The 14,740-nt window shown below is 40.0% G+C and overlaps 1 protein-coding gene across 1 annotated transcript in view; it reads left to right on the top strand.

Moving 5' to 3' along the window:
- Nucleotides 1–14,740, top strand: part of LOC141488844 (multidrug and toxin extrusion protein 2-like) — a 45,131-nt gene that overhangs the window by 17,580 nt on the left and 12,811 nt on the right. The window contains exons 6-11 of the mRNA XM_074189248.1: nucleotides 409–453; nucleotides 1,332–1,429; nucleotides 2,994–3,091; nucleotides 5,383–5,496; nucleotides 6,317–6,384; nucleotides 14,285–14,393. Of these exons, the coding sequence (XP_074045349.1) occupies nucleotides 409–453; nucleotides 1,332–1,429; nucleotides 2,994–3,091; nucleotides 5,383–5,496; nucleotides 6,317–6,384; nucleotides 14,285–14,393 (532 nt within the window). The remainder of the gene's footprint in view (nucleotides 1–408; nucleotides 454–1,331; nucleotides 1,430–2,993; nucleotides 3,092–5,382; nucleotides 5,497–6,316; nucleotides 6,385–14,284; nucleotides 14,394–14,740) is intronic.

The raw sequence follows: 14,740 nt of genomic DNA, 5'->3' as shown, positions 1-14,740 counted from the left end.
AACTCTGAACACTCCCAGTTCAAACTAACTCTAGAAATCCCTGAAAGAAAGGAAGGAAAGCAGCTTCTCTCCCCAATAACTCTTGGGAAACGAGGAAGCATCCATATCCTGAGTGTTTGTGACTCTCATGGAACTGGCAACAGGCTAATCCTAACTGCCTCATGACCCAGACAGTTTTTCTTCTGACCAGCTGGAACTGCTATGTTACAGGATTCAAACAGCCCCTACATAACCAATACTCCAGGGGACTGGTTAGCCCACATCTGACTCCATTGCCCTCGAGTTAGATAGTGGGGAAATTTCTCACTAAGCCTTCTTGTTCTAGAGAGGAAGTCCTTTGTGATGACCGTGATTTTGTGTCCTCATATTTCACATTAATGAGTCAGATTTTTCTGTCTAATCTTACAGGCAGCATTTCTATACCAGCTGCAGACAAGATATTTAAGAAGCCAGGTATAGATTGCTCTTCGTGTGATTGTGTATATTGCATAATGGCAGAAGATGGTATTGTTTTATGTAATTTGATTCTGAAATGGTATTAGATGGACTTTGCTAGTTTTGCATTTTTAACCTCCCTCAGAATTAGATCCAGGCTTTGTTTTTAAGGTACATGGGAGAATCATTGGAAAGGACTTGTTCCAGCTTGGAAATAGAAGCCCTATCTAGTGGATTCCTCTTTAACTTCAAGCCACAAACTATGTGTTCATTCCAGTATGCCATATAGAACAAGACAACATTGTATGAAGTCTTAGGTTTGGGTCTTTGAATGCCTTCTAAAGGAACAAGGACTAGGCAGCAGCTCCAGTCCTTGCTCATTCCCTGTGTTGCTGGAAGTCATATAGGGAGCAGAACAAGGAAAGAAGGTTTTAAATTCCTGGGGTAGAGGGAGAAGAGGTGAGGCCCAACTGATCTTTACTGCCAGATGTGCCCTTTACTCCCTAATCTAGCCACTGATTTGTAATATCATGTTCTGCCCTCACCAACTCTTCTGATGGCAGTGAGGCTTCTCTTTCAAAGTAAAAAAAAAATTGATTGGGAAATTATGTATGAACCTTTTTGACATCTCAGAATAGACCGGAGTTGAATTTTATATAAGAAAAAAATAGGTCCATCAATATGTTAGCATAAAGCTCAAGGACCTCATTTGATCTTTCTCATATCTTATTAGTACCCTTCCCTGCTTTACTGTTTAGTCAAGTCTTGTCTACATAAAGTAATCAAAAACAACCTTAGGAATATCCACTTAAGCAATTCATAATGTTGACTGTTCAGATACTTATTATATTCTGGAAAGGAGTGAACATTTGTCATGGTTGGCTTTTGAATTTTAGGGCATCACCATGCCTCAAGTTATTACTGGAATTGCAGCCAATGTCATCAATGTGGGTATGAATGCTCTCTTCCTGTATGCACTGAACCTTGGAGTGCTGTAAGTAGTGATGCCAGGCAGAATCTGCCTGGATTTCTGAAAGTAGCTAACTCTGGTGGGTCACCTGTTCTTCTGTACTATTGGGGGAGCTAAGACACTCTGTAGGTTCAGTCATCCAGTTGTCATCTGTTCATCTGTGGTGATCAGATCTGAGATTCTCTTTAGTTTAGGAACAAGTTCTGAGCTGATATTTTTATTGATTAAAAGATTATCCCTAACAAATAATTGCTAATGGTCTTTGGACTTGGTTGGGAATAAATCAGCTCCTGTGGGGAAAGGAAGAAGGAAAATGGTAATGAGGGGGAGCCTTGAATTTAGAGGGGAGAAAAGGAAGAGACCAGATTCTCTAAGCTCCAGAAGCCTACAAGGAGCCCTAAGAGATGATCTGAGAGGTCTCATCCTATCTGAGAGCTGGTGGCAGGACTTTTACTGGTGAGAAGGCTGCCGAGTGAGGCTTCACTGGAGGAGAGTGAGGGAGCAGAGAGGTGAAATCAGAGGACAAAAGGCAACCAGCAAGGGGGGGGTCTGAGGGCAGAAGTCCTAGGCTTGAACCCTGACTCTAGGTCTCTGGGCTTCAAGGACCTCTAAGGTCTCTTTTAGCTTTAAGTCTATGATCTTGTGAATGATCAGGAGTCAGAAACAGATGTTTATGAAACAGCAGAAACTTATTTCACCAACTTAGGGTGGTTCTTCTTATTCATTGTCCAAAGGTGAGACAGTATGGTCCTGAATAATAATAATGGCTAGCACTTTGTAAAATACTTTCCAAATACTATTTCATTCCATCCTCACAAGTGTTATCCCTATTTCATGGTAGAGGAAATGGAGGAAGGCAGAGGTAAAGTGACTTGCCAGGGTCACCTAGCTAGTAAGCATCTTGAGTCCAGACTGAAATTCAGGTCTTCTTGACTCAGGATCTGGTCCCTCTAGTTGCCTTGTTTCATTAAAGAATGGTGCTCTGCAGAGGGTCATTAAATGCTTGCTAATGGATGTGGGTGACCTTGGACTGTCGTCTCCCCTTTATGGCACTTTTCTCATCTGTAAAGTTTTTGACTGGATGATCTCTAAGGTGCCTTTTGTCTGCATGCCTTTTTTTTTTTTTTTTTAGTTTTTGCAAGGCAGTGGGATTAAGTGGCTTACCCAAGGCCACACAGCTAGGCAATTATTAAGTGTCTGAGGTCAGATTTGAACTCAGGTACTGCTGACTCCAGGGCCAGTGCTCTATCCACTGTGCTACCTAGCTGCCTCTGCATGCTTTTTTTTTAAACCTGTGACTATATTCAAGACATTGAATGTCTTTTAGAGCAGCTTTTTCTCTGAAGGGACAATTGATCTTATCTTTTCTCATTAATCATAGGGGGAGAAAGAAAGAACATGGGCCCCAGACCAGATTTGGGGAGCACTGGTGGGAGATGGGGAGCTCAGCAGTTCTGAGCCTAGAGAGTGATGCCCAGGAGCAGTCCAGAGCAAACTGCTTAAGGACATGGGGCTGCTTGACCAGGATAGGAGGTACAGATTATGCTGGATAACTATTGGATAACTATTGTCACCTCATCTCCTGCAGGGGCTCTGCTTGGGCCAACACAACATCTCAGTTCACCCAGGCCTTTCTTCTTTTCCTCTATGTATGGTGGAAAAAGATCCATGTGGAGACCTGGGGAGGTACGATCACTTCTGTATATTGCAGGATCCTTTTTTGTCTTTCTTAAAGAGATGGTTGTTAACTAAGAGGGAGTTCTTGTCATTTTTCTCAGTGGAGCCCCTAAATAAAATAAAATTCTAGTCAGTGGACTTTTCCCTCTTAATCCTGATGAAATAAATATTGCTTAGAGGAAATTTAGGGTTTTTTTCTTATAGAAAGACTTAAATCTTTGGTTGCCTGAATAAATTAACTATGCAGCAAGGGGGCACAGTCACTAGACCATGTGGCCTGGGATCAGGAAGACTAGAGTTTGAATCCTACCCAGACAGGTACTAGCTGTGTGTCCCTGGGCAAGTCACAACCCTCTCTGTGCCTGTTTCCTCATCTGTAAAATGGAGATCATAATCACAGCTCTCTCACACAGTTGTTGTGAAGATCAAATGAATTAACATATGTAGAGAACTTGGCCTTAGAGTACAAGATAAGTGCTGGCCATTTCATATATATATATAAATATATGAGTAAGCAATAGCTTGCTATTGCTACATATTTCTATAAAAACTTAAAACTAAGAGATAAAAGAGTAAGTTATTAAATTTATTTGTTGGAGAAGGAAATGGCAAACCGCTCAATTATCTTTGCCAAGAAAACCCCACATGGGATCACAAAGAGTTGGGACATGACTGAACAACAATAAGATGCTTTGAAAGCTCTTAAGGTTTCCAAACCAAGTCTGTTCTTTGATAAAAGACATAAGCTTCTTGGACTGTATCGTGGTGTGACTTCAGACTTTTAAGCTTCAGACTCTGTAAAAGGCCGGCGGGAGTAGTAGGAAGTCAAAGGGGCTTATGGGTGTGGGGAGGGCAGTCCGTAGCTATACATCAGGAGTACTGTCTTTCGAAACTAGGAAAGCAACGGGGGAGAAAGCCAGCATTTGGAACCTGTCATAGGAAATTTTGTTCTGGCAAAAAAAAGATATTAGGAGGTCTGTCCTAATTTAAAACAAGTTCATCATTTTAGCTTCTTAATGAGAGATTACAAGATCATCAGAGGAAAAGGCAGAACCCCCATAGGAAACAAGAATTCTAGAAGAACAAACAGAGGCTGGCCTTTGAATAAGCTGTCACAGCTTAAAGATGAGGATTATTAACAGTCCTTGCTAAAGGCAGAACAAAGCAATAACTAGCTCAAAGGCTGAGAAGCTGTTGGAGGAACATGAAATCCCAGAACTGGTTCAAACAAGCCCTGGAGGCCCAGCTCTAAAGAAGCATTCTCCCATGTGACTGGGGCCAAGTATGAGTCTGTCAGCAACCATTGATTAAGTACCTCTTATGTGACAGGAACAGATTTAGAATGGTGCTGATCTTGAAATGATGTTCCCATGGGAGGTGATGCGATCACTGTGAAAGATGGGAGGGAGAAGGGAAGAGGGCCCAGAACAGGGACATTCCATGCGTGGAGGGAGATGTTGATGAAAGCTCCCTGAAAGATGCTGAGCAAGAAGGGTACAATGGACCAGAGCAGAACCAGGCAGGAGCCAGAGAGCAGAGCATGTCCGGGAGCACAGGGTTCTCTGCCACAACACATGCAGCAAAGGGGTCAATGAGTCAGCATCCATATACCATAGGGGCTTCTGGGGGAAGGTGCTGCTATTTTGGTCTCTTGTGTCATCAGCACCTGCCCTGGGTCTTGCCCATAGTTGGCAGTTAATAAATGTGAGTTGGATTAAGGATGAGTGAGCAAGGATCCAAACATAACAATGCCTTGCTCTTCGCACTAAGAAGCCTTGGTCATGCAACTAGTAAGAATCAAGTGTCTGAGACTGGATTCAAACTCCCAGATAGCTCCAAGGCCAGTGCTTTATCCATTGAGCCAACTAGTTGCCCCATTATACCACTGCTGATCATTTGGTGTCATGGAGGCAAAAAGAAGTTAGCTTCGTGGTACAGTGGATAGAGTATTGGATCTAGAGTCCACTCTCTCAGGACAGGATAGTTGGACTAATGAAAAGGAGGAAGGCTAAGAAGATGGGCTGGAGTCTCCTTGGTCATTGTACCGTGTGACGGAGGCATCCAGCACCATCTTAGGGCCAGAGGCTTATTTGAGGCTCACATTTTGCAGAAAGATAAATCCCCTTGAAAGTTAAGTCTGTCGTAGCAGTGACTGTTAAAGAATTGCTGCTTATGGGGCTTCCACCTGTCATTCCAATGAGTCCATAGTCTGTTGACTGTACTCAGGCTCCTCTGTCTAGAGGACGAGGGCTGATCTGGAGGCAAGAACCTTGGTACCAGGCTTTCCTTCTCTCCTCCAGGTTGGTCTGCTGAGTGTTTTCAGGAGTGGGGTGCCTTTATTCAGCTAGCTGTTCCCAGCATGCTCATGGTGTGCATTGAATGGTGGACCTTCGAAGTTGGAACCTTTCTCACAGGTTAGTCCACAATCCACAATATGCATCTCTCCTCAGCTATGCAAATTACTATGTCTCTGGAGCCTTAAAGAAATATAAACTTGGCTTCTGCTTCCTTCTGCCTTGTATTAGATTTCCATGGGTATTTGTGTCTGCCTGTGTAGAAATGACCAATTTTTTTTAGTCAAACTGGGCTTTGGTAATCCTTAATAGGTAGCTTCTGCAAAATCATTTGGAGTAGTGGTAGAGATCATCTGATTTTAAAACAACTCAGAATCCTGATTGACTCTTTTTTGGGGGGGGTCTGAGTTTTTCAGAGCCTAAACATGACCTCAGCCTCCTTTAGGAATTGGCTACACATGTGTACTTGTGTCCTTTCACACAAGCTGTAGGAGACATGGGGGGATGAGATTCATTTATGGAACTAGGGAAGACTTATATCCAGTGCTTAGATGTGTATGGATAGGTTCTTATTCATTTTGTTTGCCTTCTGTGACTGGGCAGAAGGAACACGAAGGCCTTGTCAGAGGCTTCTTTTAAGCCTGATTGCTTTTGTCCTTTGGTTTCTTGCTTCAGCCACAGACCATGCCCAGTAGATAACAGTGATGACTGTATCACCCACAATTTTGTTGACCTAAGAACTCCTTCCTTTAAAGAGATATGTGAGGTCTCAAAAAGGCACTTGTCCCATGCAGCCACATCCATTGGGTTTGTATTTCTGAGCAGTTGTCTGATGCAGTAGTCTGCATCCTTCTCACCTTCCGAATTAGGACAAGCCTTCTCTCCACAAAAATATTTGTTTAAATTAACCGAAAAAAATGTGACTATGTCCTTTTCTTAGGAATGATTAATATGACAACACTTGGAGCCCAGGCTATCATCTATGAACTGTCCTCTGCAGCCTACATGGTAAGATTTCAGGGTCAGGGATCAGGCCCTCCCTTATACAGGACTGTGGGAGTCACACTCGGTTCTATGATTGCAAGTTGGTGAAGCTGTCTCCTGATGTCCAGGACGTATGCTAGCAGCAAAGTCCCACCTTGTGCTAATGACTGTTTTATGAGTCAGAACAATTGTGGTAGTGTCAGGAAGTTGTTGATTTTGCTGAAAATAAAATTATTCTGTACTTAAACACCCCCCCCCATTAGCACTTTCATATTCACAGCAAAACACAAAAGTGAATTATATATTTAATTGTGAATCTGTATTTCAGACTGCTAACTATTTTTAAGTGTTTAATTCCACATGCTATTTTCCCAAATGTTCTATTTGTCTGTTTTCATTTGTAAAAAAATTTTTAATAACCCTCTCTTATTGTTTCACTGTTACTAGCTTCTCTCCCATCAAACTCACAACTATACCCCTAATTAAGAAAGACAAAAACAAAAAACAAAAAAACCTGGTAACAAATAAACATAATATAGCAAAACAAATCCATATATGTCCAAAAATTTCTGTACCTTGAGTCCATCATATCTCTGTCAGGAGGTGTGGGTAATGTGCTTCATCATTCATCTTCTTGTGATATTAATTAGTCCTTGCTTTGATCAAGGTTCTTAAGTCTTTAAAAATATTTAATACATTATTATTGTTTATAGTATTCTCTTGATTCTTCCCACTTCGTTCCTATTTTAGTTCTAACTTACCAGAATTTTCTGAAGTCATCTTTTTCATATTCCATTACATTTATATGCTACAGTTCCTCAATCATTGGGCACCCCCTTAGATTCCAGTTCTTTTCTCTTTTTTTCTCCTTTTTATTCTTCCTTTCAAGATTAGGAAGTTTATTTTGCTTGCCACTATTTCTCCCTGGTGTTAACCCTAATTCTTCTTCTTTTCCTGATCTCCACTTGTTCCTTTGTTGAGGTGGATAAATTTCATTTATTTATTTATTTATTTATTTATTTATTTATTCATTCATTTATTTATTTGTTTATTTATTTATTTTTAGGATTTTGCAAGGCAAGTGGGGTTAAGTGGCTTGCCCAAGGCCACACAGCTAGGTAATAAGTGTCTGAGACCACATTTGAACCCAGGTACTCCTGACTCCAGGCCCAGTGCTTTATCCACTGCGCCACCTAGCCGCCCCGATAAGTTTATTTCTATACCAAATTCTGTGTGTGTGTGTGTGTGTGTGTGTGTGTGTGTGTGTGTGTGTGTACTGTCTTCCTTTGTCCAGTGTAAATAAGAGCAAGGGTCACCTGATACCTACTCTTCCCATCGCTTTCCCCATATTTCTATACTTTTCTTTTACAAGGCAAATGGGGTTAAGTGGCTTGGCCAAGGGCACACAGCTAGGTAATCGTTAAGTGTTTGGGCCCAGATTATACTTTTCTTTTTATACATCTCAATTATTTACAAGTTTCAGAAGGTACCTCTTTTCTACAATAGTATATTTTAATGTGCAGCCAGGATCTCTATTTTTTCTTATTTAACTCCATCAGTGCCCTTTGAAGTTATTAAGATTATGGAAAATTTGATTTTTTTTTCTTCCCCTTAGATTGTTGGCACTGTATCCTAATATAGCCCTTTCCAGTTATTCAAATATATTTACTTTTCTAGGTTTCTCCTAATTCTTGTGTTTGCATTTCAAAATAGTTTCCTACTCCACTCTTTCATGAAAAATATTTCAAAGCCCTTTATTCCTTTAAAGATTTATTTTTGCCCCTGTAAGATTATACTGAGCTTTGTAAGTTAAGTAATTCTTGGTTATAAGTCCTATTATACTGTTTGGATTTTTTGTCCTTCGTTCTCAAAGAAAACAGGGGAAGGGGGTGCTGTGCTAAGTCACCAATCTCACTTTCTCCTCCTGAACCATCTGGATCCAGTGGCCAGATATGAATCAGGCCGACTGGAGATAGACCTGGCTGCAAAGCAGTCAGGGTTTAAGTGACTTGTCCAAGGTCAGATGACTAGTAAGAGTCATATATCTGAGACTGGATTCAAACTCCCATCCTCCTGGCTCTAAGACCAGTGCTCTATCCGTTGAGCCACCTAGCTGCCCCATTATACTATGCTGTTGATATTTGGTGTCATGGAGGCAAAGAGAAGTTAGCTTCATTGTACAATGGATAGTGTTGGATCTAGAGTCCATTCTCTCAGATTTTTCCTCTCTATGCTTATTTTCCTCTCTATGCTTTATTTTTAGTGATGCGTATACTTCAATCTTATTTTATAATCAATCAGTAAACATTTATTAAGCCCCTACTATGTGCTGAGCCATGGAGGCATGATATTCCCAACTATTTCTTTAGGAATTTATCTTCTCTTTTGAACTGGAATAATTATTATTCCACTTAACTTTAATCTTTAATTCTTTGATTTCTGAACTATCTCATATTTAGTTGAACATATTCTGAATTGACTTTTCCAGGCTGATATTTAATTGTTCCAAAAACTTTTATTTCTTTCTATATTTTTATAAATCTATTATAAATATATATAAATATTGTATAATTATAAATATATTATGTATAAATATAGAAATATTATAAAATATTAATTTTGCTAAGATATTTCATAGGTCTGAGTGAATAACTTGTAAATATTTATTAAATAAATTGAATTGATCTTTCTGATATCATAGTATTCCATTTGCTTTGTGTTTAACCCAAGATCAAATGGATCTGATAATTGTTATGCTTTAACACATATAATTGTGAAACTTTGGGGTTCATAATGATACTGAGATCATTTTTGCCTGTCCCTTTAAGTAATAGTTTGGAAAACTGAGGCATCAAGATGTGAGATAACCCACCCAAAGTTATATTGTAGTGATAGGGTTTAGACTTGAACTTGGGCCCGGATCTTTTTTTTTAGTTGTTTTTTTTTTTGCAAGGCAATGGGGTTAAGTGGCTTGCCAAAGGCCACACAGCTAGGTAATTATTAAGTGTCTGAGGCCAGACTTGAATTCAGGTACTCCTGACTCCAAGGCCAGTGCTCTATCCACTGCACCACCTAGCTGCCCCCCCCCCGATCTATTTTTGACTCCCATCTTCTAAAATTTGATATAATGAATTTGTCATATTTTCCTTGAAGAGTTTTTTAAACTTTTAAAGATTTATTAATGTCTTTTATTTTCACATCACTTTCATTTCTAAATATATTCTTCTCCCCTCTCCTCCTCAGCAAGCTATCTCATGTAAGAAAGAATAAAGCAGAAAAGGGAGAGGGAAAGCAGTTCAGTAAAATTAATCAATGGTACATGCAGTGCTCCACAGTCATAATTCCTCAACTTCTGCAAAGAAGGAAGGAAAACTATTTTCTCATATTTTCTCTGATGCCAAGCTTGGCCATTATAGTTATATATGGTGAATAGTTTTTGTGTTTTTGTTATCTTTCCATTTACATTGTGTCTACAGTTTTCTTGAATCTTACTCACTTAACTTTGTATTGTTTCTTGTACTTGTGTGTTGTTTCATGTTCTCATACTTCTCTGAATTTTTCACATTTATGTCTTCTTGAGTGTAATATCCCATTATATTCATATAGCATAATTAACCATTCTCTTATCAGTGAGCATGTACTTTACTTCTAGTTCTTTGCTATCACAGAAAATGCTTCTATGAATATTTTAGTGTGGGACTTTCTGACTTAGATTTCTTGAGCTTTCTGGATCAAAGGGTATGGGCAGTTTAGTAATTTTTCAAATTGCTTTCCAGCATGGTTGGACCAGTTCACAGCTCTACATAAAACAAATTCATGGGTCTGAATTCAATCCCTTACCATTGATACTCCTTACCTTTTTTTTTTTTGCAAATTGGCAGGATGGAGGATGCAGAGTTGTTTGATGTGCGCTTCTCTTATTGGTGACCCGGAACAGATCACAGGGGTAAATGTAATTCTGCCTCTGTGAAATGCTTTTACATAGAAATACATAACTGTTGATGTCCCTACCCTCTTTTTCATCTGGGTGAACTTCACAGCAGTTGGCCAGAAATAATTTGGGAACTTAAATAGTCTTAGATTAAATCTATATGTTAACTGAGGAAGTAGAGCCTCATCTTTAGGGGTAATATGACATTTTGGAAAGATTTGGAATGAGAAGATCCAGGCTTATATCTCTCCTCTGGTAACCTGGAATCCATGATTAAGACTACAAATAATTGAAGTACCATGCTCAATTATTTATATTCACATTTCTGATGCTTACAATAAATTCACCTATGTATTATTTGAAATAGCCCAAGTAACTAACTCTAATAATGTACTGTCCTAGTATTATTTCTAAGTGCTGGAGGTTCAAAGAACCAAGAAATGGTCAAGAGGAATGAAAGGAGGCCTACTGTCTTTGACTGAGGACAGTCCAAAGATGAGGGACACTAAGATGGATTTTAGGTATAGACCATTTGAGGTAGTTTTCCAGGCATGTCTGATTCTTTGGGATTCCATTTAGAGTTTTTTTTATGGTTTTACTTTTTCCATTTCATACACAAAGACATTGAGGCAATCAGAACTAAGTCCCTTTCCCTGGGTCATACAGTTGGTAAGTACCCGAGGTCAGATTTGAATTTAGGAAGATGAAGCTGCTTATTCCAGGCCTGATTGTATCCACTGTACCATCCTGCTGCCTCATCTGGGCTAGAAGGAACCTTTAAAAGAATCCCAGGGGCAGCTAGGTGGTACATCGGATAGAGCATTGGCCTGGGAGTCAGGAGAACTGGTGTTCAAATCCTGCCTCAGACACTTAATAATCGCCTAGTTGTGTGACCTTGGGCAAGTCACTCAAACCCCATTAAATAAATACAAAAATTTTTTAAAAAAAGAGAATCCCAGGCCAATTCTGTCCTTTTATTTGGGAGGAAACAAGCCTGTTTTTTAAAAATAAGAATTGAAAAGGCCTCCTTTGGAGTGAAATTTGAGTCAAGTCCCTCTAATTGATACCTGTTCAGGCAGGCTTTTCCTCTGAAAAACATCTTTTCCTCTTCTGATGCAGTCTGTTCATTGAATTAGTTTGATTTTTCAAATAGTTTTTCCGAGTACTAGGAAAAGACTTCTTTGATTCTTATTCATCTGAAATTTATGGCCTAATTGTAAGTTACTAAGTTGCCTCCATAAGACAAAGGAGAGTGGAAGCCACTGCTAAATTTGGAGTGAGGCCTGCATTCAAATGCTGATTCTGACTTACTCCCAATCAGTTTAATCTCCCTGGGCCGCCATTTCCTCATCTATAAAATAAGGGGGTTGGACTAATAAATCAGGGCTCATTAACCTGGATCTGTGAAAACCGAGTCAACATGACCGGTTTCCTTTGTGATGCTGCATATTTTGTTTTATGCGTTTAAAAGCCTTGTTCTGAGAAGGGGACCATTACCCAGAGTTCATCAGAGAACTCCAAGGTCTGTCCAGGCCCTGCTGACTCCAGTGCAAACAGCCCTTGTAGTTAGACTTTTTTTTTAAGAAAGATTTTATTTATTTTGAATTTTACAATTTTTCCCCTAATCTCACTTCCCTCCCCCCTCACCCCACAGAAGGCCGTCTGTTAGGCTTTACATTGTTTCCATGGTTTACATTGATCTAAATTGAATAATAGTCTTTGGTCTTTATTCAAACTCCACAATTCTTTCTCTAGATACAGATGGTATTCTCTATTGCAGATACCCCAAAATTGTTCCTGATTGTTGCACTGATGGAATGAGTGAGTCCATGGAGATTGATCATCACCCCCATATTGCTGTTAGGGTATACAGTGTTTTGGTTCTGCTCATCTCGCTCAGCATCAGTTCATGCAAATCCTTCCAGGCTTCCCTGAATTTCCATCCCTCCTGTTTTCTAATAGAACAATAATAATGTTCTATGACATACATATATCACAAGCCATTCCCCAATCAAAGGACATTCACTTAATTTCCAATTCTTTGCCACCACAAACAGGACTGCTATGAATATTTTTGTGCAAGAGATGTTTTCACCCTTTTTCATTATCTTTTCAGGGTACAGACTCAGTAGTGGTATTGCTGGATCAAAGGGTATGCACATTTTTGTCGCCCTTTGAGCATAATTCCAAATTGTTCTCCAGGAAGGTTGGATGAGTTCACAGCTCCACCAACAATGTATTAGTGTCCCAGATTTCCCACATCCCTTCTAACATTGATCATTGTCCTTTCTGGTCATATTGGCCAGTCTGAGAGGTGTGAGGTGGTATCTCAGAGATGCTTTAATTTGCATTTCTCTAATAAGTAGTGATTTAGAGCAATTTTTCATATGACTTTGTATTGTTTTGATTTCCTCATCTGTAAATTGCCTTTGCATATCCTTTGACCATTTGTCAATTGGGGAATGGCTTGTTTTTTAAAAAATTTGACTCAGTTCTCTGTATAATTTAAAAATGAGTCCTTTGTCAGAAATATTAGTTGTAAAAATTGTTTTCCAATTTACTACATTTCTTTTGATCTTGGTTACAATGGTTTTGTCTGTGCAAAAGCTTTTTAATTTAATGTAATCAAAATTGTCTAGTTTGTTTTTAATGTTGTTCTCCATCTCTTCCTTGGTCATAAACTGCTCCCCTTCCATTGATCTGACAGGTAAACTAGTCCTTGATCTTCTAGATTGCTTATAATATTGTCTTTTATGTCTAAATCCTGCATCCATTTGGATCTTGTTTTGGTATAGGGTGTGAGATGTTGGTCTAAGTGGAACATGAGGTTCTCAAGGGCCTTTTCAAAAAGGGCTTTGTTGATACACCCAGTGTTTGATAATTGTTGCACTGACTCCTTTTCTAACTATTAATAATCTACCCCTTTCTCCTGCCAAGCAATCAATACCTTTTATATATGAATTAATAAGGGGCAGCTAAGGTGGTACTGCGGATAGAGCACAGAAGGACCTGAATTCAAATCCTGCCTCAGCCATTTAATATTTACTTAGCTGGGTGAACTTGCCAAAAAAAAAACCAAAACCAGAATAAGAGGTGTCTTTGTCACATAGGGGTCCCTTAATGAAAGGAACCACTGCCCTTCGTGACTCGGCACTCATATAGGCTTATTGTTGTTCAGAAATCACACTTCCTGGAAATAAATGATTAAGTATTAAGCCCCTCCTGTATACCAACTACTGAGGACACCAATAGAAAAAGCTCCATCTGCTCTCAAGAAGCTGGCCTTCTCGCTGGGTGAGGTGGGCCCTAAAAGACAAGAAGATCCAGGCCTTCTTGACCTGAGGACCCTAGGAGGCTGGGACAGGGGCCTTGCATGTGGTTCTCGGTCTGTGAGCAGCTCCAGTGGGCTAAAGGGAGGAAGCACCAGGAGACCGAGTGAAAGGGAGCAAGACAGCTGCCCCCAAACCCACCCAGGGTTCTTGTAGAAAAAGTCCTGAGGGAACCTTTTACTTGCATTGGTTGGGAGGGCAGCTGCTGGAGGCTACTCCACAACACCATAGGGAGATGGTGACAGAGGAGCCATTAGAAGGAAATTGTCATTCATAAATAGTTATTTATTAGTCTCAGTTTTGGAGGTACAAAACAAAAAGTAAACCAGACCCTGACCCATAGGAGCTTAATGGAGATAGAGGGGTGTTTGTGCATGTAGAGGTATGTGCAAGATACAGAGAGAAGGCACTGTGAGAGGAGATGGCCCCAGCATTAGGGGAGGATGGGGCATCGGGAGAGAGAGGAGAAAAATATATCCAGGCAAGTTGCATTGATGTCCAGGCAAGGCTGCCTGCTGAAGGGGCTTCAGCATTCTTTCCTCTCTATTGTGTAGTTTTTTTCCTGTCATACTGTGCTGGGCCCAGGCAGGATCTGTAAGCTTGGACTTGGGTAATCTGGGGCATGCCTTTGGTTTTGATGTATGTTTGGTCTTTTTCATTTTAGGTGCCACTTAGCCTTAGTGTGGCTGCCAGTTTCCGAGTGGGCAATGCTTTAGGGGCAGGAAACACAGATCAGGCATGGCAGGCTGCTGTCATGGCATCGCTCTATACAGGTAGGTGGCACTTCTACCTGGCATGTGTCCAGCTTGGAGATGTGCTGCTTCCTGATTTAATTGAGTGGGTCCATCATAGATTGTGACTCTCAGACTTCAGAATTTCCTTAAGGAACTGATTCATGTCCATAATCTTTCAAAAAACTCAATAACCTACTTTTAGTCTCTGGATTGTCGCTGATCTGATGCAGTATGTTCACATAAATGATTAGTACTGTTTTCTTCATTTCCAATCTTAATTTGATTTGTTACTGTTAACATCACACAGAGAGCCACCTCATAGCTGTAAACTTTGAGATCACTTTCTTTAAAGGCTTCTCCTATGTTCTTTTTCAGTTATGCCCTCT

This window comes from Macrotis lagotis, chromosome 5 (genome assembly GCF_037893015.1).
Source record: "Macrotis lagotis isolate mMagLag1 chromosome 5, bilby.v1.9.chrom.fasta, whole genome shotgun sequence".
In the NCBI taxonomy this organism is placed as follows: domain Eukaryota; kingdom Metazoa; phylum Chordata; class Mammalia; order Peramelemorphia; family Peramelidae; genus Macrotis; species Macrotis lagotis.
Note: the sequence above shows the minus strand (reverse complement) of the source record. Positions and strands in the feature narration are given on the sequence as shown.